The sequence below is a fragment of the Calypte anna genome, chromosome 19 (assembly GCF_003957555.1).
Source record: "Calypte anna isolate BGI_N300 chromosome 19, bCalAnn1_v1.p, whole genome shotgun sequence".
Classification (NCBI taxonomy): Eukaryota; Metazoa; Chordata; class Aves; order Apodiformes; family Trochilidae; genus Calypte; species Calypte anna.
In genome coordinates, this window is record NC_044264.1 from 4,297,916 (window position 1) to 4,325,725 (window position 27,810).

The 27,810-nt window shown below is 46.1% G+C and overlaps 1 protein-coding gene across 2 annotated transcripts in view; it reads right to left on the bottom strand.

Moving 5' to 3' along the window:
• Window positions 1–8,367: 8,367 nt before the first annotated feature.
• LRRC75A (leucine rich repeat containing 75A) overlaps window positions 8,368–27,810 on the bottom strand; it is a 64,654-nt gene continuing 45,211 nt past the window's right edge. For both annotated transcript variants that reach the window (XM_008490703.2, XM_030462572.1), the window contains exon 4: window positions 8,368–10,571. In XM_008490703.2, coding sequence (XP_008488925.1) covers window positions 9,986–10,571 — 586 coding nt within the window. In that variant the 3' untranslated portion in view covers window positions 8,368–9,985. The remainder of the gene's footprint in view (window positions 10,572–27,810) is intronic.

Below are 27,810 nucleotides of genomic sequence, written 5' to 3' on the forward strand. Positions count from 1 at the left end.
TAACATTCAGCCTCAAAAGGAGAGCTCAGGCACAAGGCAAGGGTTTCTTTTACTTTCTTCCCTTAACAGAATCAAATACTTTATAAAAATAATATTCCACTTACCTGATTTGTCCTGCTCTTTGCAGGGTGGCAAGTGGCATGCTCCACAGATGAAAAAGCAAACTTCTGGGCAGTGCTAGGTGATTTTGGAGGTAGCTGAGGAGTAAAAGCTGCATATCTGATCAATGAGAAAGCAAGAAGCTTTTGAAGTTGTAGACCAGCAGGCCAGAAGGTCAGACCTGCAAGACAAAGAGGAGGCAGTGCATACATCCAGTGGAAGAGGAATTTAAAGGTAGGAAAAGTTATGATTTCTCAGAAGCTGGTGTCTAATCACCCCTTTCAGATTTTCCTAGAAATTAAAGAGGTAGAAAGGAATAATCTGTGGTTATGGGAAAAATACTGATTCTGGTGTGCAGAGGGGTTTCACAAGGAGGCCATTAGTGTTGGTTACTTTGAAAGAAATTTTGGTGGGCTAGGAGGGAAGTCTATTTGGAGGAACACACAAATTAAAATAAGGACAATAAAATAGAGACCTACAGACAGTTATGGATTTAAGAATTGTCCAGCACAGGCAATGTTTTGCTGTAACTATGTGGCATTGCTTCAAAAATGCATTTGGAGCTTATTTCATATCAGGTACACCCAATTACTTGACTCTTGATTGGCAGTTATCATCAGAAAACACTGGTTTAATCCCTTTCATGTGAGCTGTGCTGAATTTGTGTGGGACTAACTGTTAAATGAGGCTTGTGTGGCACTAGAGGAGTGGGAGTGGAGTTTATCCATCAGATGGGTAATTTTGCTGACGTGCAAACCCGAGCTGCTAGGATCTGCCTGCAAGCTGTAGTTTGTATGAAAAGCACCACCTGAATTCAGGCTGCAGTTCTGTGTCTGTGTCCTGTGTGTTGTGTAGGTGTGGGGGTAATGGCTCTTGCCTTCTACCACTCTCTAATTAGTATTCTTGCTTAAAAAAGCAAGAATCCACTCAGATTAATAAGCCAGCTAGAACAAGGACAGTTTCGGCAGCAAGAGAAATGTGGAAAGTCTGAGTTTGAACATCTCTGAGATGGGAAGCTGTGTTGTCTCCCAACAACATTGGAGACTTGGTTCATTTGGTGCATTGCAACCACCTTTGTGTGCAGCCAGTTTCCTGAACAGGCCAGATGTGTTGCTGAAGTGAACTGAGGTTGCAACCAACCCTCTGGAAATGAATGCTAGTGAAATACAACTCGTATCTCCCCAGTGTTGCAGTGCTTTAAGCTATTCTGCTGCTTTGTGTGTTGTTTTTTTTTTTCCTGGCTGCACAATGGAGTGATTTTTACAGTAGTTTTTGCCAGTTGTTGGGAAAAACGTGTATCACCCAGTTGGCTTTAGGCATGCTTGCAAAGCCTCTTGGAAGAGAAAAGTAGGTGCTTTGTTCTTTTGCAAATCTCCCCCTTATAATTTGCCTGATTATCTTTTTCTTTGCATGTCTTGCAAAGAACCTGGACATAGTTGGCAAGCTTTCATGGCAAAGGGAGGCACATGAAGGGCACAAAGAAAGGCCACGTTTTGTGTTTTAGCCTGCACCTCTGTGCTCTTTCCAGTGTATGTGGTGGAGGGGAGCTCTGAGCTTGCAAGAAAGCAGAGCTTCCCCCAGAGCTGTTGGAAAAATACTTAGCCTTTAAATTCATAATTTAACAAGCAGGTGTGTATGGTGAAGGAGATGAAATAAAACAAAATAGTAATGGTGAAGTTTTCTTCCTGTTGGGGAAGCAATGTGTGAGGGCACACAGTCTGAAGCAGATGCCTTTTATTTTGTGTATTTGAAAATCTGTCCACTGAGATTTTCTGCCTCCATCTCTATGTGCAGGATTTAATGGGAGTTTGGTAACAGCCAGGTCAGCAGCAGCAGAGCATGGTACAAGTGGTGCTTGGGTATTACTTTGTTACTGCTTATATTAGTACTTATATTAGTATTATTTAAGACAAGCTGGAGTGGCAGGTCTTACCTGGAGGAGGCAGCAAGACAAGAGGTAGGTGCAAAAAAAGAAAAGGGAGGCTCATTCCCATTGTGATACAGTTGGATTTTCCGTATTTGCTCCAGCAAACGTCCCTTCCTTTGTCTTGTAGTTTTCCCATATAATTTTTTGTAGTTTACCATATATATGGAACTGCCTGTTCCAGTAGTTGACACCTGTAGGACAGGGGCCCCTGTAAAAAGGGGCTTTGAGGTCTAACCCTATAGCTGTGGTGTTCGTGTGTCTGTTGCTGTGGCTTGTGGTCCTGCTGCTGGCAGAGGCCTTCAGCTGCTGCTTGTGATTCCTAATCCCAGAGCAGCTCCACAAAGTCCTCTATAAACCAAGGGAGCTCTGGTTTCCCATGGAGAAGGACACAGCTAGTAGGTAACACAGTGACACATGGGGAGAGCCAGAAATAGAGCAGCTTCACCTAGGAAAAAAAACAACCCAGCAATAAATGCATGGGCCAAATCTTTGAGTTATATATTGATTTTTCTCCTCTTCTTGGCAGTGGCCTTATGCTTCTGTTTAATAAATATCAAATGCTCTTTCTGCTTCTGCTGACAACTCAGACTTACAGTGAGCAACATGGTTACTGAAGAGCTGTGCTGGCAACTGACTGTCCAGCCCAACCCTGCAGATGCAGTTAAACAAACCCTTCTTGGAGGATTCTATATAGACTCCTTGGGTTTATTTTCTGCTCTGATTGAGTTAATAAAAGGGCAAAGAAGAATGGAAGGTGGCACAGAATCCATGGAATCGATAAGCTATTAGGCAGAAAACCTGGGGAATAGATTTAGAAAACTGCACAGATAATTAAAGGTGCTAGTGAACTGGTTGTATCTTTTCTGACTATTAAATCAGGTCTGCAGTTCTATATAAAACCATAAACTACACTGAAGGTAAAACCAGCTGTTGTCTTTGCATGCTTACAGAAGAGAAGATAGAATATGCAAGCCCAAAACTGCCAAAAGGGGCAATAAATAAAGCATCTCCAGTTCCCCATCGATTGGCAATAATTGAGCTATCACTTTTGCAGTTTTCATGTAAAAAGCTGGCACTGTGTTCCTAAACACCTGGCCTGTGGTGCCAGCTTGGGATGCAGGGTTCTTCCCTTCCTTTCCAGTTAGCAAAGCTCTTGCAGTTTCTTTGTGAACAAACTCTGTACAGATATTTGTTAATGGTAATGCACGAGCAGAGTAAATGGAATGTTTTCCCTACCAAGTTAGTGATTATGGCTGCTCAAAGAAATAAGCTACAATCCACATTTTATTCCCAGCAAGCACTCAGCTCAATACAAATCTCGTATGTTGCATGTGTAACTCTTTTCTACCATTCTTTTATGACATTGCTTGGAGCCATTGCTTATTGCAGCAACTGAAAAAGGAGGTCAGTAATTTTGGTTATAAGTTTGAGTGTCCGGTGAGGTAGCAGAAGGGCAGTAGTTGCTACTGCCTGGCCGCCTGCCTGTCTTTGTACTAGAGCTACCTGTGCCTGATCTGTTATAAATTAACCAGTCATTCAGCATGCAGCAGCTTTCCACTGGGCAGGCAATTAATGGTGCAATCAATGAAATCTACTCAATTTAGGCTGTGACCTCTGAAGGCTCATCTGCAACTTCACGCTCAGAGGCTGAGCTGCTAAACAAGTGGTGCAAGCTTTCCCTCGATGCTGTTACTGGTGCAGACCACATGGATTGCACAGCAAAGCCCTCGAGGTGTTTCCAAAGGCCGGGATCAATCCTGACAGTTTAGGAAAACTGGACTTCAAATCCACCTCATGTAAAGAAGTCTCCCAGGAGGCAGTTCTGGTGGTCATTTCCTTTGTGTGTGTGGTGGAAGGATGCAGCACTGCCCCTGGTCAAGGGCAAGGGCTGTCATTTGTACAGCATCTGCTGGAAGAGTGACTTGATCCTGGCCAAGTCCTTTAGCATTGCCATAAGCATCAAAACAATAGGATATTATTTATTTATTGTGTTTGCAATAAAAGGGAAATTGCACAATTGGGTAGATCACTAGATTGAAATGTAGGAGATAATTCAGGGACTGGAAGGGGAGGAGGGCATGCAGACCTCCACCATGCAAAGCATTGAAACCTTTCTCGGTTCCTGCAGATGCACTCTTCACACTCCCCAAGCATTGCATTTTCCAATAAATATTTGTAACAACACCATAAATCAGCCAACCTGCTGCTTTCTGGATTTTCAACTAGGTCAGCTTTTTCTTGTTTGAAAAACATATTTTTCACATGGAAAGCCCACCTTCTTTTGCTGTAGTTGTGATTATTTTTCATTCACCTGCTCCCTGTAAACAGCCATTTTCTGTGAACCTGTTTCTTTTCAACCTAGAGGCTGCAAAATACAGCTGTAAAAAAACCAAAACCAAACAGCCTGTGCCCACCACCCCCTCCAGTTTAATTACTATTTCAGTTCTTCCCTGCAGTGCTGTGCATTCTCAGGTAGCACATGGGAAATCCTCCACACGCTGCAGCCCTACAAATATATATTAAGGCTTGGAGGGGAATGAAAATTAATGCAGTTTGAGTTGGGTTTTATTAAAGCAGAGAGGAGGCTGCATCAGGAAAACCCCAAATCTTTAGCAGGTACAGACAAAGCTCTTTGCCTGCCCTGCCCAGACACCCTCCTGTGGATCCAGTGTTCAGTATTTTCCTTTGAATAAAGAATGGGAGAGATGAATGAAAAAAAAAAGTTTGTGCTAAAGATGGGTGCCACGGGTGAGAGCAAAATGGGTGAGACTTGACAGCAAAGGATGGTGTTGGCCTGTATGCATCGGGGGGAGGGTCCTTACCCCCAGGGCTTGGGCTTGATGGGGAATGGATTGGATCCACCTACTTGGATTTGAAGGAGCTTTTTTGGTACCACAGCATGGATTGTAGTGGGATGAGGTAAGTAGGCAGCTTTGCAGCCAGGCCTGGATTAGAATTTACCCTTGTCTCTTCTGCCCATCTCCCATCTGGGAACTTTATTGCCTGCAGATATTTACATGTCTGACAGAGTTGGTGGGGTTTGTAGCTCAGCATGGCATTGCCCAGGCTATTGCCAGGGCTCAAAGGGGAGCACGTGGCTGCAGTCAGTGTAGATGGTGTTTGCTTTTGCTTTACCTTCCATAACAAGCTGTCCTTGGCCATGCACATGTAAATGCAGGACCCAAACCTGTTGTACTTATTATTTTTTTTTTGGCTTACTTTATGTGATAAGTAGCAGTCATGATTTGCTCCCTGGGGATGTGCAAACCTGAGTCTTGAAAGAGTGCAGTCACTGGTGGTGTGATGGTGCAAGGCAGGGGAGTTGTCCCCATGGAGCCTCTAATGTCACTTCATCATTTTAGAAGGCTTCTGTTCCCCCAAGGCATGGGAAGGAGAGGCTGAATCTCCAAAGCCCAGCAGGTCCCTTAGCACTGTTATCATCTCTTTTGCTTAGTGCTGTATTTGAGAATATTTCTTGAAGATAGAGCCCACTTAAATAAAGCAGTGAATCTTCCATCGCTGGAAGCTGTTGGACTGTGACTGACAGATTTGGTTTCCCGTTTGTCCTTCAGAATTTAATGCTGAGGACGTTTAACAGAGCTGGAAAGATCATCTCCTTGGTGTGCATAATCTGCTGGTGGAATACATCCCGCAGGCAGTTAAAAACTCAACTGCCCCTGGAGTGAAGGAAGAGTGGGATCACTGCAGGATGACTGGAGAGATTAGGAGGAGATTAAATCTGTTGCTTACCTGGGAACATCATACTGGAGAGGTTGGGTTCAGTATTTTTTCCTTCCTCATAAGCATTAATACATGAATACTGCTAATTAAGGTCAGTTGGTTTCCCTGGCAATAGCAGCTGCTGGCAGTGGCTCCCAGTTAGTGGAACGGGAGCTTTTGTGTTCCTGGGAACACGAGTGGTCCCTGCACCAGCTCAGGAGCTTCTGAAACCAGGGATGCTGAACCATGGGAAAGTGGGAGTCAGTCACAGTGTGATAACCCAGGACGGTTTTGTTGCCTGGAGCAGCCCAGGCTCAGCTCCTCAGCCCTTGGTGTCCCCTCAGTTTCTTGTGTCACTTTTTTGCCTCTCCTCTGTGGCAGTTCAGGTGAATGTTTGGGCAGTTTTGAGTAGGTGTTTGCAGCCTTCTGCTCCTCTCCAAAGGACAGGTGAGCAGCAGGAGATGCTTTTGGCAAAAGTGGTTTTGAGCTTCTTAATGTCCTCAGCAGGGCTTTCTGCAGCTTCTGGGCTTTCTAGCACAGTCCCTGGTAGGGGGTCACCATCACCAGCACTTTCCTGCTCTCAACTCCCCCAGGAACTTAACCCTCATTTTACATGCATAATTACCTTCAGAAACCAAGCAAAGCTTATGTAAACTCTTCTGAGATAACCCAGCTGGAATGAGCCTTCCAGAGCGTGTGGCATCAGCCCTTCCATGCCTCTCTCATTCCTTGCCTACTGTTTTGATTTGCCTCGGTGTGGACTCTTCAATCTGTGCAGAATGATTTCCAATTACAGTTTTGTTGCCAAAGGCATAAATCATCTCCCACAGACAGAGCTGTGTGGTGCTGGTGGAGATAAGTAACCAAACTGGGCTTGGATATGTAAAAACTTCTCTATGATGGATATTTCCTCCTCCCTTTGACAACAAATTACCTCAGTCAACTTTATAGTCTAACAGCAGTGACTTTCAGCACTTGGATCCCCCTTCTAGGGCCATTTAAGGCTTCTGACCACAACAAATAGCCCAGTGTAGCATGGGGAGTACTGATTATGTATGGGCTGAGCACAATGGGCTGGGAAGGGAAGGAAGCTCCTGCTGCTTGCTTAAATAAACCCACCCACCCTTTACTGAGCCCACAGGATCAGCATCGTCCTGAAGTGCAGTAAGAGGGTAATTGATCTGATCCACACTGCCAGGAGAGGCTGATTAGCTTAAAGGCCTCTTGTTACAAATGTCTCTGCTAGAGCTGTGGGGTTTTTTATTTTCCTGTAGAAGTCAGTACTTTGGTGCAAGCTTCAGCACTGAAGGCCCTTTCTGCTTTTCCTTAGAAGATTCACAATGTAATGTCACTGAGGCACTGACACAGACTGTACCTGTAGAGCAGAGCTGGATCAAGTGGTGCAACACCTGCACAGGGGGAAAGGGCTGAGGGATGTGGGGGCTTTCTCCAGAAGCTCATCCTGTGCAGTGCAGCCCAAGATGATCATGCCAGGGTCCCAACCACAGCAGAGTGGGACAGCTGGGACAAGGTGCTCCTGGGTCACAGCAAATCTGTGGCAGCACTGAACACAGATCTTTGCATTTAGCTCTGCAGTCAAAAGTTGGGCTGCTGCTAGAAAGAGCCTGATAGATGCGGAATATCTCCTGACTGATTAATGTGTTTCACAGCAGGTAGAAGCTCAGCTGGTGGGGAAATGTGGCAGGAGTAATCTCCTGAGTGGTTTGTGTCAGTGAGGGACTTGAGCATGCAACACATCAATAAATGATGGAGCACTCTAAATGCAAAGTACCTCTGGTTTATGAATCTGTACAGCCAAAATGAGGGGTCCAGATGGATGCTGAGGTAGAGGAGGGCTGGCTCCTGGGCAAATACTTAGCAGAAAATAAAAATGTTATAGCAAAAAAAACCCCAAAGAGGCAGAGGGACATAAGCTGTGCATAGTAAGGAGGGGAGCCTGGTGTTGAGTCTTGGGGTAGTGAGCAAACCAGTGCCTGAACTCTTAAAAAAGACATTTTTTTGAAGGAAAAATCTTGTTTTTGATGAAACTCCTGTGTTAACAAATCTCTGTGAGGGCTGTACTCCTGGCACACCAGGGCAATGGTGTGAAGTGGTGGTGGTATCACAACTTGCTTAATTTATACCTCTGCTAAAGGTACCTGATTAAAGTTGTAGTAATGGTGGAAATGAGGGGAAAGAAATGGGGGAGGGCTCCTGGGAAATAGGACAAACCTGTTTCCCCCAGCCCTGCGTGAGCCTCTGTGGTGTGTTGGGTGCTGGAGGACATCATCTAGAGGGTCCTTGCTGCAAATAAAACCCCATTTCCTTCAGCACACTGAAACTGTAACCCTGGAGATGAATACCCCATGGAGCAGGCTGCTTTTTTCAATGTTCTTTTTCCCACGTCAGCTTCACACACTGGTGATGTTTATGATGCTTCTGTGTCCATCTTATGCCCACCCTGCAGAGCCCAGCCCATAAACCAGGCTATTGAATTGATCCAAAGAGACCTTTTTTTTTTTTTTTTTTCTTTTTCTGAGCACCCTAGAGAACCCAGAGCTGCATTTCTGGGCATTTCAGCCTGGAAAAATTAAACACTGGGTCTTTATTAAACATTGTCATTTATTTTGATTATGGATAGCTCCTTTATTTCAAACAGAACAGTTTCCTGCAAAGTGTTTTTCATGCCTGTTAGAAAGAGTTAGCATTAAAAAAAAACAAAGGAAAAAGCCTTTGGGTACATGCAAATCATACTGAACTTTGCCAAATGCATTAAAACGAGTAGCAGAGTCTCTTCTAAGTTACCTACTTGCATATGGAGGAGAAACAACCACTGACAGCATCAAACCCCTCTGGGAAAACCTTCCCAGTGCTGAAATGTTAAATGAACAGAGCCAAAACGACAACCAAGATGTCTGACTGTGTTTGCACCCAAAAAAAGCAAAGCCAGAGAGTCACTGCCAGGAAAACGATGCTGTAAAACTGGTTAGGGGAAGCCCTTTGAACAGACAGGAGAGAGCTCCCTCTTAGCACAGGGAGTCATGTTTGGTCCTTTAAATGTAAAGGAGAGAAAGTTTTTCACACTTTTCTGCCTCACCTCAGGTTCAGGATCAAATGAAATTCTGGTTCAAAAGCCAAAGTGCATGTTCCAGTGCTGCTGCTCTGAGGCTACCGATTTCCATCAAAAATAAAATCAAAACCATGTCTCAGAAAAAAAAGCTGCAAAACAACACTATAGAAACAAAGCACTTGTGGTCCAGGAGGACGATGGACACAACCAAGTGACCCAACACCCTTTCTGAGGCTTTAAATCTCCAGCTGGCTTTGTCTGCCAGCCCTCAGTGGCAGTGATCCAGGGATGAACCCCAGGATTTTTTTTTTCCTTTTATAAAGTATTCAGTGTTGTGGTCTCTTTTGTCAGCAACAGCAAGGAACCTGGAGTTGCTCCAGATTTTGCAGATCACTCCCCAGATTGGACCAAATACTCCCAATATTACCCGTGCAAGCTCCAGGTACCACATTAAAAGCTCTGGAGTTATTGGAGCAACACAGCTGGTAGGAAACTGCATTCTACATGTGAATAAATAACCAGGCAGGCAGAAGTGCCAGTCTGATTTTGGGAAGGCTGGAGTGAGAGTGGCATCCAGCAGACTGGGATTTAGCTCCACACCAGGAAAGCAAAGCTCTCCCTTCAGGCTGGCTCATGCTGTTGGGAGAAACACCTCTGGTTAGTGTGTGATCAGACTTCTGTTGTGTATCAGCAGATCTGCTACTCATCAGCAGCTCCTGAAGTCTGGATTGGAAAGGATTTAAGGTTTATCTTGGCAGCATTCCTCTTTGGAGTGACTGCTGTCTGTCCATCACGTGTGGGAGAGCAGCTGGGGTCTGGGTGGATCCAGTGAGCCCTTCCCTGCAACATCTGGGCACCTTCTCCTGTTTTGTGCTCTTCTAAGGGTCTTGTGTTACACCACTTTGGGAGGCTACAAACCACAGCACATCACTAATCTTCAGAAATACCTGGCCAGCTTTTATAAAGTACAAGTACTCAACGTGATCACCTTTATGTGTTCTTTGAAAAGAAAGAAGCTGACACTTATTGTACAGGAGGCAGGCAGCAGTCTGGGCTCCCACAGCATCCCAGCTTGTGACTTGACCCTCTGCCAGGACCTCCAGTGCTGAGGTCTTGGCTTTAAGTCCTCTTAGCTCAACAGATCTACCCGAGAGCTATGGAGCTGGACATCATGTCTGTGGTGTTGCAGCACCTTGCTGCAAGGTGGGGAGCTCCCCAGCCTCAACTGTTCTGTCTGTCTGCTGCATGTCTATGTTGTCAGTCTTGCCTGCTCCAGCTTGCAGGTCCTCTTGGCTCTCAGCCAGGCCATCTTGGCTCTCCAGATCACTTACCTGACCCTCACCAAACTCCAGAATGGTTGGCAAGTTGCCTTGCTTTGGACATCGTCTCTTTAGACTGACCAAGAAGGGTTGTGGCAAGGAGAAGATGTCCACATTGTTGCCGAGGTCAATCCAGGTGACACTAGGGAACTTCTTGGGGTCCTTCAGGGTTTCGGTGAGGTCCCGTAGGATGGCTTTGGTGAGCCGGTTGCCGTTGAGGGAGAGGGTGGTGAGGTGGGGCAGCACGCAGAGGGCTGGCAGCAGCTGCAGCAGCATCTCATCTGTCAGCTCTGTGAAGCACAGCTCCACCGTGTCGATGTGCTCCGAGCTGTGCTGCAGGTAGGACGTGACGCGGTCCAAGTCCTTCAGCGTCAGCGGGATGCCCGACAGGTCCACGGTGTTGTCCTGAGGCTTCCCCATCAGCACAGCTTTCAAGCTGCAGGAGAAAAGGGAGAGGAATGTTAATGTGGAGGGACACCTCTGTTTGGGATTGCTTTGGGATCCCTGGTGGCTCTTGGAGGGGGTAAGAACATGATTTGTTTGGGTAGGGTGGTCAACTGGGTCCTATGAGCTCTTCTGTAGAGGTCAGGAGTTTATCTGTGTGGTTGTGGGACAGAGAGACATGTCCAGGCTGTTTATTGACAGAAGATGGAAGAAACAGGGAGAAGAAGCACCATAATTCAGAGTGCAGAGGTCTTTTCCACAGCCACTGCAAAAACCTGGAATAAAGGAGCTCTCCTGCTGCTTCTAAAGGTATAAAAAAAGGTGAAGGAACCTTTGATTTGATAGACAGGAACTGCTGGTGCTGGTGTAACACTTCTCCCACTGCTGATGACGAAGGTCTTTGAACAGGTCACATACTTGTCCCCTCAGCTGTTCAGGGGGAAAGCTGAGGACCTGCACCAGAGCAACTTTGGGCCAAGACAGCAAATGCAGGATAGATACCTCCAGGGTTAGGTGAGTTGCTCAAATTTCTGGTGTGTTAGACTTGTGTCTAACAAGTCTCTTCAGACCAGGTGTTGAGGAGATGAGCACTAAGGAGAAATCCTTAGATAAATTAATTGTCATGATGGCCCTACAGAGACTCATTAACATGAACTAGACTGGAGTTTCACAGGTCAATTTATCTTCTCGGGTGAATCAAAGAACACATTATTATCAAGACCTGTTGGCAGACCAGTGCTGCTGAGGACTCCTTGCTAATGAACCATTCTGATTGAATTAGGAGGTGGAAAGAGCTCCATGCATGCTAATTGCTCCTGTCAGCTTGGAGACCTCACATCTCTGCTGTGCTGGCACAGACAGCAGCCTCACACCCAAGAGCCAGCTGCTGAAATGCTTTTCTTTCATTACAGCCTGAGCTGGGGAGCTGCTCTCCCAGCACCTGTTGGGCTTTCAAACTGAAAATCCAGTGTCTCAGCCACCAAGCACTGCTCACCACCTCCACTGCACAAATGCTCTGGTGCCAACCCACCTTGTCTGGAATTTGCCTTGCAGGGTGAGATGGTTCACAGCTATTCCTACAACGTGCACCCCGAGCTGCTTGTGATCTGGGGGTGTGAAGGCAGCTGGAAAGCATTGGGCTTTTCCCCAGGGAACACAGGCTGAGAGTGGGGAACCGTGCTGAAGTTTAATCCTTAAAAAATGCACAGAGAAACAACCTTGCATGGTGTTAAAGGTGACTCAGAACAGAGGAAGGTAACAAGGGTAACAAGGGTTATTTGTAAGCACCAAAGCATCACCTGAGGAACTTTTTCTGAGTAATAACAGGAAGGCTGAAAAATGCTATGATGTCAGTAAAGACTTTGCTCCTTAACTCGAAGTGGAAAGGACCAGGGGGAGCAGAAAGCTTGGATCAGCAGCAGAAGGTGAGGTGACATGAGGTGTCCCCCCATGGAGCATGACTCTTGCACTGAACATCTGCATGATTAAGTGCTGATGTTAAACTAAAGCTCTGTAGTCATCTGGAGAGCAGTAATTGGGTAGGGGGGGTTGTACAAGGTACCATGAAGGTGCAGGTGATGATCTGCCATGGACCTCCACTCTGCCAAGGGTATGGAGCTGTTTGCACCAATTTGGAAAGCAGCTGGGGTTATGCTGTTGGCTGGATAGTGTAATGCTGTGCAGGACTTGGGGCCAAGATGCTTCTTCTCTGGGCATGTTTTTCCAAGCTGCCTATGAGAGCAGACTGCCCAGAGACTCATATTTCAAATAAGAGGAAAAAAAGAGCATTTCTTCAAAGGTTTATGCCCACAGGTTGTGTGCCAGTTAACTAGAGAGTCTCCAAATCCAGAGCTCCTCTTCTGCCCTCTCTAAGAACACAAAAGGCAGGTACTGGATGCCCATGTCCCAGGCAGGCTACAGAGACCCAGCCAAGCCAGAGTGAGAGCAGACAAACTCCTAAGTGCACTTTTTAGACCAGAAACATCTCACAAAACCTTACCAGGATGTGATAGGGAGGGGTAAAAGATCTCTTTTACAGTTCCCTTGGTGATGCTGGATTATGCTCCATGGTCTGTTTAACAGCACTTTGTTCTTACTCCTCCTTTGAAGCTCTTATTACAAGGAAGAAATGGATGCAGATGAGCACTGGGATTAAAGTCAACTTCCATCTAGATGCTTGGCTAAACACTGGGAAAACAAGCTGCACCTGAGCCATGGCTTTCTGACATTGCACTGTGGCAGAAAGGGGGTGATTTCACAGGTACCAAAATCAGAGTTGGATGCAGCAGCTGTGCAGAAGGCCTTGGCCACTGCCTGGCTCTCAGATCACAGTTGGGCACAGGCAATCCAGTGGGAAGTACCAGCACATGTGGGCTGAAGAAACCAAACCAGCCTGATGGATGAGCTGCCCTGTGCTGCGTGGTTTTACTGTGTGCTAAGCAGGCACTATGCATTACCCATAAGCTGAAGCCTCAGACTGGAATCACACAGGGCAGGCTCCAAACCTGTGATTTAGGCCTATTCATAGCCACACAAATCTGATTGGAAACATTAAAAAAAAAAAAAAAAAAACAAAACCCAGAAAACAAAACCAAAAAAACTCACCACAAATCTTGGCTCATTAAGTGTGTGCCTGGGACTTACACACATCAGCCAACAGTCAGGTTGGGACAGGAGCACAGGCTAATGAATGAGAGCTGCTGCTGCTCACATTTGTTATCTGCACGGTTCAGTTGCTGATTTGCTCTGGGAAATATTATTCATGCAGGCTTCTTAGCAAAAGGCTGGCTAGACACTTTCTGTCATTTAAATTTTCTTTTTAATTTTGGTGCCTTGGGGCAATGTTGCAATTAGCACTTTCCCATCTGGACTTCTCTCAGCAGCAAGACATAGTGAAGCTGGGATGGGTCTGCTACACCCCTCTAAGTCACCTTAAAACTAAACCTTTTACCAAACTTGCACTCTAAAGTAGAGAGGGACATGATGCATAATGCTACTGGTTGTGGGATTTCTGCCCTGCTCAGAACTGGGCCATGCAAAATGCTGGAGGAAGGGCCAGAGCTTGGTACTCCCTCGTCCCCATCTCTGGCCATCAGGACTAAGCCTGGCTCTGCAAGGAGGGCAGAGGCACAGAGAGCTGCTCTTCCACAGGGATGTGTTTCAAATCAAAACTTCCAGGGTGAATCTAAGCTTTAATCAGGCAGAGAGCTGGGTCCTCACTTAACAGCATTGGTCAGTCTTAAAGCTTATTTAACACGAGAGAGCAGCTCAGCGTTTATAGGTGTTGACATCTCTGGAGGCTCTGGTAGGAATAACAGGACCTAAGAGGGGAGAATCAGTCCTTAAGCACTCCTCAGAAGCAGGAGAGCCAGAGGGCTTTTAAACAAAGTCACAAATCTATTAATGTTTTTCCTTGTTTAATGTAACAGGTTTGTTCATTTTTTTATGGCAAGACAGGTCTTACAGTGCAAAACCTATTATTAAATGAGCCAGTGCTGAGCTCCAGCCAGTGTGTCAATAATATCCCAGAGCTTAACACATCTGGAGCCTCACTAAACTCCCCTGTACCTTGGGGAACAATTCACTGCTGTGGTGCTGCTGCTGTTAGTGATGGTTCCTGGTTTGCTGGGTGAGCTGAAACCTCATACACACCCAGACACAGACACACCCAGACACACACCTCCACACTCCTTTAGCAAGATCTATACTTATCCTTTTCCAAGGTCTCCAACCTGTGTGTGGGTAGGAAGACAGCTGTTCAAGTGACGTGGTTCTCTATACTGGTAATTGTTTGGCAATGCTGGGAAAGAAACTAATAAAATAATACACTTGTATTTTTAAAAAATTATTCTTTATATGTTGGCAGCTACTCCTCTCCCATATGTAGTGCTGCTTTATTTTTTTGGAAGCAGCCCTGGCCAGTGAGGTGTAGTGAGGCTGGGGCCAGGGTGATGCCTTGGTAACAAGTTCTTCCCACCTAAACTAAAACAATCACTTTATTACTTTTGTTTTGCTGCATGGGAGCCCAAAGCTGGGATCTTGCTGTCAAATAAAGTGCACAGCAGCCTTGTGGATGCTATAACCATTTAAAAAGCATGGCTTTTAAAAGTATTCAGAGGTGACCTGTGTTTTACCCACCCCCTGCACAGAGTGATGCCACCCATCTGCCTTCATGTAGCTTCTTGCCACTCTCTGCTAGTGGAGCTTTCATTTATCAAAACCAAGGAGGTAACAAAGGGGGCATGGGGATAACTCCAAGGCAGTTCTTTTTTTTTTTTGTGGTGTTGGTTTGAGCTGCTTTCAATATTTCTTCACATTTGTTTTTTTATCCCTTGGAGCACGTACACAATTTCTGCCAGCAAGTAAAAGAGAATTTCTCACTTGGGCTCTACCCTTCTTCCCTTGCAAGGATTTAGCTGATACCTGCTGAAACAGATTGATTAATTTGTACAAACAGCCTTTTCACCTTGCAGGTCTGCAGTTTGTAGAGGAAATTCTGCAGAGGATGTCTCCCAGCTCCTGGGTGGGAGCAGCCCTGGGCTGGGGGATCAGGGGTTGGTTTGCAGCAGCCTACGCTCAGTCTGTCCCCTGGGAAACAAACAAAGCCCAAACATGATTTAATAAAATTAGTTCTGTGGCTATTCTGAACCATCTCATGGAAATGAGGAGGATATTATGTTAACAAACAGCTGTAAAAACTTGTGTCCCTGCCATAAAGTTTGCCACAGAATGGCCCCAAATCTCTGTAGGAAGATCTGAGCATTAAACAAATCCCTACGAGCTTTGGTGGAGGATCAGTTACACCCACTTGGTTTCATCCTCACAATTTATGAGGATATTCCAGAGGGGACAACACAGATTTTGTTCCCAGCTGGAAAAAATATATGGGGTTTTGACCAATGTAATGATAGGTTTGGGTATACAGCCCTGCACTAAGCCCTGATAAGGCTTTGGCAGGCAGCTGATTTATATGTGCTCATGGTGAACTGAAAGCTGTTCTGCATGCAGGCTTGAGTCAGATCAGAAATGTTCCCATAAATGAGAATATTGAAGTTTAGGTTAAAGGCAATGAAAAGAAAGCGATTTCCTCTTGGTTTAAATTAATGATGTCTAAAGCACTGCACAAAGTGGGACGTAAGACAGTGATGTGTCCTGTAATAAACTGTAATTGGGCTATTTGAGCCACTTCCTTGGAGGGCAAACAAATAGCTCAAGAAAAAAAATGAAGAGGCAGACTCACAGAGTGAAGCATTACAGTAAGAAATGTATAGGATATCACTGGTGAGAAAACTGCTGAGGAAAATGTCAGCAGAAAATTGTTGAACATAATGAGTCATGAGGAAAAAAAATGGTCTTGGGACAAAAGACTTGTCCTGAAATACTGGTGGTATCAAAGAGAGGTATAAAAGGGCTTTTTCAAAGTCTCTACTCCTGCTTCAAATGATATCAAACACTGGACGAGCTATTTTGGAAACGCAGGGGAGGGATACAAACAAACACAGCAAAGGCAAGAACTCTGTTCTAATAGTGCTGACAGAATGGTTAAGCTCCCCCACCCTCAGAGAAGGAACAGGAACAAGATAATATAATTATTTAGCTTTAATGAAGTATGTCACCGAGGTGTATATAATAATAATATGGAATATATTCTATATATAGTGTCTGTAACAGTAAGGATGACTAAAACAGAAGATGAGAACAGATTGCTCTTCCTTCATCTCTCTTAATGCATGAGCCAAGGGACACCCCCAGATGCTGAAAGACTCGGCTCCCAGAGGATAAAAGGGAAGGAGTGTGTACACAGTGCTCAAATTAACCTCCAGCCATGGGATATCTCTGGGATCAAGGGCTTTGTGGGAGGTCCAGAGCAGACATGGGCCTGCTGTGGCCAAGAACACCAAAAGCCATGTTAAGATTCAAATAAATAAAATAAAAAATACAAAGACTGGGTTTATGTCTTGGAAGGTAAGTGTAGAAATGCTGTAATTCACCCACATGGGGCCTTTTCTCCTCCTCACCAGGAGCCCAGACAAGGGCAGGTGGTTTGATCCCATGTGAGCAGCCTCGTGCTGCACAAGATCCAGTGGCCCTGGAACCCTGAGAAGCATTGGGCTGATCCAGAGGCTGGGAAGAGGGGGTTACAAAAATACACATGCAACTGCCTGCATGTGTGTGTTGTGCAGCTGCTGAGAGGCACTAAAGTCCCAGAGCAAAAATGCTTCTACTCAGGCCAGCAGCAAGGAAGGGACTGTTTCCTGATGTAAGTGTTTTTTAAAAAATAATCCTTTTAACAGGTTTGTGATGCTTCCTAGTTGAATACTTTCCTCTTTTTCCTTTCTTTTGTTTAAAAATGCTCCACACTCATCAGAACATGAAAAATTAACCCAAAAAATAATGTAGATGCAGCCCAGGACTGGAGTTTCCAAGTTTTCCAAAATGTGAAGGCAAGGGATCACCACAGTTCAGGTTCACCTTTTACTCAGCACCTCAGCATGTCTGTGTTCTCCTGTGATTATTCATTACCTGGTTCATCTCGTTTACTGCCCCAGAAAGGCTTAGAAGTTTCTTAACAGCATAGTTTAAAGTCTCTTGTTTTTTACTGCCTTTAGAAATTAATAGCTTGGAAAGATTTCACTCCTCTTCTTCAGGAGATTCATGGTAAAGAGAATTTTTAAATATATAAATATTAAAATATGTAACTCTAAAGCTCTTTTAGAGCTTACCTATAAACACCTAAGAAATTCCTAAGTCTTTACTGTTAAAAGGGAAGCACCAGTGGGGATTGGTTATTTTTGGTCTCTTCTTGTTCCAAGAGCATTCCCAGTTTTGCTAAGGTTTGCAGATTTCACATCATAAAGTCTAGACATCCTCTTGTTAAGTCCCTTCCCTGCTCTCACACCCCAGACTGCTCCCCTAGCCAGTCCCACCTGATGTGGGGGGGGGGAGAAGGGCAGACTGCACCTCCTGGAGCTCATCATCCAGGGGCCCTGATGTGTGACATCAAAATTAACTTTATTCAAGCCATTCATAAACCAGCTGTGGCACTGGGAATGCTTTATGGGAATCACATCACCTCACGACCCGAAACAAAATCTCCCATTGCCACTACAAGACCAAACATGGGGCTGTTTCTCTGACCCAGCACAGCATTTGTTTTAAGCATCTTGTTACAGCTTACCTGAGGGGAACACTCAATTTTTCTCTAATGTTTTCTCTTGCAGCAGGATCCCTGGCATTGCTTGCAACAATATCTCCTCTGCGTGCTTGAGCGCACAGGCTTGCTCCAGGAATAGCTCTTTGTTTGGACCTCTTTGCTTTCCAAATCCCACTGAATTTTCTTTGGCTCCACACCAAACTACACAGGCCTGGGTCCTCTCCTATTCCAGGCACAAAGCTTCATAAGGACATGGGGGATTTACTGGGAAGAGGAATCTCTGAACACCCAACCAGCATCCCTTGCACCAGGAGAACACACATAGGTCCATGGCTTCAGCCACAGTGTGGTAGTGGAAGGACCTTTGTCATAGAAAGATGATGATCAATAAATCTTTTCCATCATGGAGAGATCAAGTTGGGCATCTTTGATTGACATTTTTTACTAAATTATTCCACACCTGTGTAATGCCTCCACAGACTAAAAGCTCATGATACAAATGACAAGTAAAAGTAGTTTTTATCCTTGAACTTGTGCTTACCCTTTCCCTTCAGCCTCAAGTCCTTCATCTGGTCTGGTTTGATGAAGAGGCATCCACTAGAGAGCAGTGTCCCCAAGCCCTTGGAGCCTAAAAGCCACCACACCATCCCAGCTCCAGATCAGGAGGTGGACAGACCAAAAGCTGCACCTTGCAGATCGGTTCCCACCTTGCAGGGGACAGGATGCTGTCCCACCCCTGGTGTGGTGAAGGGATGAGATGTCACCTTGTCATCAGATGTCCTACTCACAGCACAGCCCTTGGCTCTTCTGGTTGTCACACGGGTTGAGTTATCTGAGAGTTGACAGTGGCTTTGGACTGCTGTGCTCCAACTTCGAAGACTCCAATATGGCCCTAAATGCATTCTAATATTCAAAATATTGTGTGTGTGGAGGAAGGAATCTGGTATTTTGGGTGCAGCATCTCTGGGTAGAAACGTTACACGAAGAAGAAAACAGAAGAAATAGAGAAGAGTCTGTGTGGGGCTGGGTGGATCAATTTAATATTTCCCAAAATGCCTCTAATCCCACTGTAAATCATCTTTCTGAGGAAGGGAATTAAAGGACAGAGTTTTTCTTTGCATTAAACATTTGGCAATATGATATTTGGTCCTATTCTAATGCCTTCATCTTGTGCTAGCACAGGGCTGGAGTTGGGAAACCAAAGGGAAGGAAGGGCAGGAAGCTTGGGCAAAACCTGCAGGCAGGGACCAGGTTCTGCACCACCTTTCATGGGCATGTGGGCTGCAGGAAGTGAATTCTGCATTGATTTGGGAAGCTGAGGAGAAAGATACCAGTGCAAGGAGGAACAAGACACATTCAGGAAGTTACTTAAATTAATTTTAGAGGGGAAAAGTAACATGCAATGTTTTGAGGCTTTCAGTTCAAACCATGTAAAACTGACCTGCTAACACTGGCCTAGGGGAGGACACAGCTCCATTACCCAGGAGCTCAAGGAAAGTCCATCTGGGTCCAACTGCTGGGGCTCACACCCAGGCTGCTGGAGAAACAGCTGCAATTGGTGGGTATTTGGTCAGCCACTGATGAGGCCCTGCAATGGTAGACAACCATAGGGAGGACCTAGAGAAGGTCCAGTGGTTAAGGTTAAACCAAAGAGTCACCTGGGATGGCCCAAAACAACCCCAACTCCTCCCCATGGCCAAGCTCCATCAGCAAACTCCCTTCCCTGCAGCTCTCATACACTCCACAGCTGTGAAATTGCTGCTGCAACATCATTTAGTGGCATCTCTGTGGTATTTAGTAAAAGGACCCAATTATTAGACTCTTAAAAGCAACAGGCTTCTTGGAAAATGAAGTACTGCTCCAAAGAAGCAGCTTGATAAACATCTCTAGTAAGGATAATTAAGCAGAACTCTCATTTGCATGCTGTGCAGCCAGCTCCTCCTCGTGGTCCAGAGCCGAGGGGCCTGGATTGAGATGTTGAGTGCAAGGAGAGTCTGTTGCTGGGGATGAGAACCACCCTTTGAGCCTTACAAGAATGAGGATTTTTTTCCCAGCTTGTTTTTAATTTCCTGTGAAACAAAATTCTAAAAGTAAGCATTTGGGATCCATCAAAATGCTTTGCTATAATTGTAACTCTATTTATTTATAATTAACTCCATTTAACTTATCGCAAAAAAATTGAAATACCCTCCTGCTGGAGTACTCCAGTTTTCTTTCCCCAGTCCCTTCCACCCCCCAGTGAAGCCTATTGATATACTCCTTCCTATGACACATTCTGCTCTCAAGAAACCTGCATTTTCCTATAAAGAAACTGGGCTGGAATATTTCCAACAAACTCTACTCCAGCGTAATCAGAAACTGCAGCTGACGCCCCATTAATAACCTGTGTTTGCAGAAAAGGCAACCTGCACCAGTGCCAACTGAAAAGCAGGAATTGAAAAGAAAACAACATGTTGGGCTTGTTGCTTCTGTAAATGACCTCCTAGGAGAGAACTGGACCAGAATAAGAAGTTGTTCAAGTTTGCATCAAAACAAACAACAGTTTGCAATAAAATAAATGACATTTTCTTTAAAATCTAATCCAGGCAGGGAAAAAAAAAAGGCTGAAAAGACTCCTGGAAAGGGACTTCTTAAATTGAGGATATTAAAAATACCCAAGTTACTGGGATTTGCATGAACAATTCCCCACTGCAGAGAGAGGAAGCTGATGTGCTCTGGTTTGACTGGGAAAATGACCTCTGAATTGGGCTGTAGTCCTCAGTGTCCAAAGGAAAGAGGCCATAGGAAGAGAAATCATTAGTAAATTGCTCATAAAAGCAGGCAATTTGCTGTCAGAGTGCTTCCATAGCAGTGAGCTGAAAGGAAGAAAAGGAAAAAAGGAAAGAGCAGGAGCAAGAGAGGAAGAGGCTGCAAAGGGGAGGGAGGCAGTGAGACCCATGGGGATGGATGGAGCACAACAAGGCAGGGCTGGCTCCAGTCCCTTCTGCAAAACTGGGACGGCTGCACCCTTAAAATCCTTCATTTGTTTTTTTTACCTCTTCATCTTATCCTTGCAAGGAGCACCCCAAGAACAGGCTGGATGTGACCCCTAAGGTGGGGTGGGAGACTGTGGCTGCTTCCTCTTGCCTCAATTTTTAGAGAAAAAGAAATAACATTTTGGCACATCCTGTGTATTCACAGATGAAAGGGGCTGTTCTTCATTACCTCCATCCCTTTCTCTTCATAAGGAGACAACCAGGGTCCTTTGGGGTGGGGACAGCCCAGGCAGCCTGGGAGCCATCGGCTCCAGATTCCTTCTGCCCACCTAAATCCTCCCTCACCCTGCCCCTGCGGCTGTCAAACAGCTACAGAAACCCCAGGAGAAGTGTGCAGAGAACTGGAGGTATCAAACCAAACAGGCTTTCACCAAAGGGTTGGGGTTTGCACTTTTTAGAGGCTGTTTGTGTTCCCTGTTCCTTGCAATGGGTTGAACTCCATTAATAGAAGAGAAGAACACAGGATTTTTGTTGGGGGAGGGATGAGCGGAGAGAAGCTTCAACTCTGATCCTCCAGCTCAATTTTCTCATCAGAAATCAGCCCAAAGAAGTAAAAAAAAAATTCTCCCAACTGCTCTTCCTGCAATTAGAGAGCGATCAGCTGCCAAAGTGTGTGCCTGGGGCTTTGCTTTCCCTAAACTGTTTATTTTATTGGAGCAGAGCTCACATTTGGAAGAGTTTAGGCAGGCTGAGGTCCCCCATTGCCTGGGCTGCTCTGACGAGAGCCAGAGCACAAGAGGCAGCAGCCAGCCTGGCTCCCAGCATCCCTGCTTATCCCTCCTGCTGTTTGGGCAGACCTTTTCTCCTGAGCCAGGAGCTGATATTACCTCTCTGTTTCCTCCTCACTCCCCCTGATCCTTTGCACATCTTCCACTTCAACCCAAGGTGAACAAGTTTCAATTGCAATTTGCGCATCTACTGAGCCCCAAAAAAGTTCTGCTCTGTTCTGTGTGGCTTTCAATAAACACACACTGCATTGGCCAAGAAAGTCCTTGTACTGTCACTGCCCTCCTTCCCTGCAGGAGTTTATGACACTCAGAGGGATGAGATCCTCAAGGATCAGGCAGTGTTAAAGCTCAGGAGACCTGACCGGTGTGTGACCGCTCCCCCAGCCCTCCCAGCGCCAGGAGATCCAATCTGCTTTACATTAACGTGCCCAGAAAATAATGGGTCCTACTCAGCCCAGCAGAACAGAGCTACCATTGTAACCTTGGTTTTCATCAGCTGAGGAATAACAGGATACAACCTGATCCACTACTAATTCCCTACTCGTGTCTTCAAAAGAAAAAGGGATGGGGTTTTGGAGCTTTTCCATATTCCGTTCCAATCAGAAGGTTTAAGAGTACCCCTGCCCTCCTCTCTTTGCAAATGTAGCAAGAAGGGGGCTGAAAACCCTTTATTTATGTCCTGCAGTTCCTTTTTTTCTGCTGGACAGTTTCTGCTGCAGCTCTGCTACCTCCTCACTAAGGTATTTATGTTCACAGACCCTTCCCACGAACCAGGGGGCAGCAGAAAGCGGCCACAACCATTTCTGGGGCTGCAAAGCCAAAGGAAAGAGAAGGGGCACTGGTGAGGGTCTTAAACTGCCCCAAGAAAAAGCTCAGCACTTCATGGCTTTTGGCAGATGATTTCCCTGCTAATGATGGGAATTTCAGCATTCATCTCCCCCAGAAAGATGAAACTCAGCTGATCTCAGAGGTGAAGCTGGTTGCCACAGCAGGCCATCCAATCTGCTGCTCCTCCCAGTCAACCACCACTGCTGCCCAGCTCCCTGCAGCACTGCAAATTCTGCCAGACAAGTAAGAAAACCACAAAAACCTTCCTGGGTTTTTCCCTATGAGGCTGTGTAGCCTGCTTGCTTTGCTGCTAAAAGACAGATCCCACTATCAGCGGAACCAATAGAACCACAAACCAACCACCTCCTCCGACTCAGCTTTCCCAGTGCAAACATTTTGCCCTTTTTCTGTTTCTTTGCCCTTTTTTCTGTCATCCAACACTGATGAGGTTTTGTGTCCCTTGTGCTCCCAGCTGGCTCTTAGAGGGGAATGAGTGATGCTGGAGTGATCAGCCCAACAACAAATCTTCCCAAGGTAAGTAATTTGTCCATATTATGTGAACACACACACACACATATATATATAATTTTTCCCCATGTCTCCAGCTCCTTATCTTTGGGGTAATGAGCCCCATTTTAGCATCTCAGTGGCCAGCACAACCCAACAGCCAGGGAATAAACCAGGGAACACAGGAGAGGACTCACTCCAGCTGGGAATTTCTCTTAGCCAAGATGCTGCTGAGGAGTAATCCTCATTTCCAACACCAGGGTGAGAAGTGACCTTCATGAGAGACTGAGCACAGAGGGAGACCAGCACACAAGGATGGCTTCCTCCCCCCCAAAAAAAAACCAAAACAGCTCACCAGTCTGATGCTAACCCTGGACAAGAGGAGGGTGAGACACCTGGAAGAACATATTGCTACCTTGGGCTACACTTTCCGAGACAAAAGGGAGTGACCTCCCCTGTTCCCCAGGTACTGGGATGTGTCTGAACACAGGCTGCTGTGTTGGCAAGATAAGCAAAAGCCAGAGCTGAGAAGTAACCATGGGCAGGGGCTGCACTCTACAATTTGCTCTCTTCTCTTAGAGGTACCAACCAGCAGCTTCTTTTGAGATGCGAAAGATCCTTCTACACTTTTCCTGAGCACTGCTGGGATGCCTGGCCAGGCCTTTTACCATTTTTCTCCATCCTATCACCCATCAGCCAAGGGACCCTGCCATGTCTGATGCTAAAGTGTCAAACTGGAAGGAAATGAGTCGTGTCTGGGTCACTCCTGGGAGCCTGACCCTTAGGCTCCCAGGGGACAGATGGAAATGCCTGGTTATGAGCAACTGGATCAACCAGGGCTGCAAGAAGCTGGGTCTGAGATGCAGGAACCCATAGCAGCAAAGCTCCAGCCATGCTGGGCCCACTGCCCACATGTCCTTGTGCAGGGCTCACAACCTCTCTGGTCTAACCCTCCCCCTCCTGGGCTCTTCTGCCTCTGTCAGCCCCACAGCAACACACAAGGAAAAAAGAAAACATGGATCCAGCCCAAATACACCTTTGGTGTCCCTTTGAAACACACAATGCCTGAACACCACCATCCCAAACCTTCACCTCTGTCCAGCTCTTCACTTCCCTGTGGCAGCAAGGAACAGTGGTGCTCCCAGCACCCTTGTAACCATCCTCCTCCTCACTGCTGTTGTAAAGCATTTTCAAAGAAAATTCAAATTTCAAAGAGAGCAGCAGCGGGTGCAGGAGGTTGAAACTCAGCCCAACAGTGAGTTGGAGCCCTGAGCTGAAGATGGATGACCCTGCTGAAATCCTTCATTTCCAACTGCTAACGATGCACGACGTGAAAGGGCTTGAAAAAAAAAACCCCAAAGTCTTTTAAAAGCCTCTATCAAACCTTCATCATAAAGCTTGATTTCTTCCTAATTGGGAAATATAGCCAGGGGTGACAGCCATACTGGGGCTGTCTGGTAAGGAGGTGGGCATGGCTGGTGGGGGGAGCAGGGCAAGACCAGAGAGCAGCTCCCTACAGGGGCAGCAGCTGAGCCCTGGGCAAGGGAGGGGGAATCTGGCATTGCCAGCTGAAAAAGGAGTAAGGCAGTGGCTGTTTGAGACAAGACAAATCATCCTGAAGTGTTTGGAGGACTTCCAAAGCAGTGAGGAAGCACATGTGTGTGGGGATTAATTATTTCACCAGCTGATTCCCTGCTTTAATATAACAATTTCTGTGAGCTGATTCTGCAGCACAGGTTGTGTGAATAGGTTTAAATAATTACTGCTGTGTGCCAAAAGCAAATCTAATTTCCACTCCCCCAAGAGGCAGAGGAAGTAGAAGAGTAATTATTTTTTAAAATAAATAAATTAATTAATAATAATTTAATAAAATCATCACACTTTTCACAGCCAAAGGCCTTTTCCGATCAGCCACAGGACCAGAAAATATTTAAGGGACCACAAGCACTTAGGTGCAAGGAGGTGGGATGGATGCTTCCTCCAAGGGGAGGAAAACTGGGGGGTTATTCCTTAGTCCAGCAGAAGAGGAAAGGACGGAGAAGGAGGGATGGCTCAAAATGGAGGTCTGAAATCACAAAACCTGTGATTTCAGGTAGTGCCTGTGACTACCTGAAGCTTTCAAGGCTGCAGCAAGAGCATGAGCAAGCTCAGGAAAGCACAGAGGTAGGAAGGGATGTTCCATGGCTCTTAAGTCAACTCGTCCCAGCCTCAGGGTTTTTTTCAGGTTATTTTCTAGTACTTCTGGCTGTCAGTTCAGCAAGGGAACAGCAAAGACAAGTCAAGCATTTGTTAGGGTTTATATTCATCAGTGGGAGGTGGAAGAGGGTGCTCTGCTGTTTGGGTTAATTGTTGTAAATTCTGGAGCAAGCCAGAAGAGTTCTGGAGGGCAAGGAACAGGGTGAGGGCTCATTTTACAGAGTGAGTCAATGGAAAACCTTAAGCCCCTCCCATCAGGACAGTTTACCCCCTCACACCTACCCGGGTGGCATTGCAGTATTCATGCATTATTTACAGTTTATGAAGTAGGTCTCTGCTAGCCCCAACTCCTCCTGACTGAGCACAGTGTGACAGGGCTGGCACAGCAGCTGGGCAGGCACATGGGAAGAAGCTGTGGCCTCACCACAATTAGGGATAAACCTCTCCTCCAGCAAAATGGCAGCCACGAGATAACATTGGGCTCACCTGCAACTCCTCTTTGGCTGCACAGAGAAGGGAGACAGACTGACAGAGCCAGGATGTGCTGATGCTGGATGATGCAGGTGAAGCCAAGGAGGCAGCCAGTTATGCACCAAAAGGTTTAGGAGGCTGGATGTGTCCCAGGAATAAAGATCAGAACCAACATAGGACAGAAACCTGATCAAAACCCAGGAAATTTATTTGCAAGGTGCCTCCTCTGAACCTGCAGAATGGTGACAGGAATAACCACAGGATTCCATTTATTGAGCTCTGTAACACTGGAAACCAGAGATCTTGAATGCTGCCCAGCAAAGCACCCAAAACCAGAAGATTCCAACCTCAATGGTTCAACCTGTCTGCTCCCTGTGGCTCACATGGCACAAAATCTCTCTTCCTTTGCAGTGAGGAAAGGAGAGAAGAGTTGAGTTCAATCAGAAGGAAACCACAATAATTATGTAGTGAAACTGCTTGACCACTTCAGTGCTGACCCCAAGTTAAGGCAAGTAATTAAAGGCATTGCCCAAATGTCTCAAGCGCTGCCAGGCTTGGGGCATCAATGACCTCTCTGGGAAGCTTGTGTCTGAGTTTGAGCACACTTCTGTTTGAACACAGAACGTCAGAGCATCCCTTGCTCATGCACACAGATGCAGGCAGCTGATCCTTGTCCCACAAACCCCTCCTGGGCGGTCAGGTTGCAGCACTGTGCTCTCTGGAGCTGTGCCAGTTCATGAACAACCCACTGGCCTGTGATAAGCAGCTCGATGTATCATCTGATTTCAGCCAGATGATTTAAACTCACTGCACATCTGGGAAATTTAACTGGTACTTTCATCTCTGCTGCACAAAGGGCCCCGCAGTGAGCAGCCCTGGCTGGGAAGACTCTGAGCAGTGCCCAGCAACAGTTCCACCTTCCAGATGCTGCTGCAAGAGTCAGCAAAAATTAACTAATTTTCAGCCAGTCTGGTGGCCAGATAACTCACAGTGGAGACGAAGAACAAAACGTGTGATTTCCCCAGCTGCTCACCCACCCTACTTGGCACATCTCAGGGTCTGCAAAATGCCCACGTTTCCCAACAAATGCGGGGAGCAGACCCAACAGGTGCAGAAGAAATCAGATTTCCCCCGAGTATGAGCTACAACCAACCCAGATGGCAGCTTCTTTAGCTGCCACAAACAGCATGCTGTGAAATTATTTCTTAATTACAGCCTTCATAAATATTTGCTCCCCCTGATTTGCTGCATTCCACCTTCCCCTCCCCCACACCAGGCATTTAATTTGCTCACTTCTCAGTCCTGTTTTCATCGCCCCAAAGGTCATTCCAGTGCCTCCAACTCTTTAAATTCAACAACAAACATCACAGCACTTTCCAGCCTCTCTAGAACTGAAGGCCACCCTGCCAGCTAGAACTGACTGACGTTTGCTGACATGTCAGGGGACCCTGGCAGGACCACCCCGGGCCCCATCAAAGTGAGTCTCCCCTCTGCAAGGCATCTACAGGGCTTTTTTTTCCCTAGGCTGGGTCTTGTCTCAGGTCAGTCTGCACACAGATTTCCTCTGAGGATTGCACTTTTAACTGCTGAGGGCACTCTGAAGCACATGAGCCAGCAGAAATGGTCTGTCCTGCTGGAGACAGATGAAGTGGGCAGAAAACTCAAGGGGGAAGAGCAGGGATGGGTTGGGGCAGCCTGGAGCAAAGCTCTGCAGTGCTGAGTGAGACCATTCTGGGTCGCATGCAGAGTCTATCAAGTGCAGAATCTGTGTCTGGATGTTAATGTCCAGGGAAAGGATCTAGGGCTCTATTCAATTACTCCTCCCCAGAAAACCCTTCCAGATTCCCATGTTTTGGAGACTCCTTGAGCCAAGGCTGCAGCCTGAGCTATGTTTTTTGATGGCCACTGACAAAGCTGTTTTTAATTTCTTTCTGAACTCTCTGATTTTGGGCCCTTCAACATCATTTGACCAGGAGACTTGGGAAGAAAAATGATTCCTTCTGTTTGTTTCCAGCCTGTTACTTGCTGATGCTGAAGCTTTGCTCTAACATTTGCTGCTGGGCTGGGGCCATCTGGGAGCCAGTTCAGAGCATCCTCACTGCACCACCAGGTTTGTCCCTCCCAGTTTGATGCACACATGCTGATTCAGGGGAAAAGTGCACACCAGGGACAACCCAATATCCTGGTATTTATACCCCACTTGCCTTAAGAGAGCATTATTTTAAACAAAAGCTGCTTAGTGCTGCACATGATTGACTCTAAAATGACTTCTTTTTTTTTTTTTTTTTTTTTTTGATAGAAGAATCATTGGAT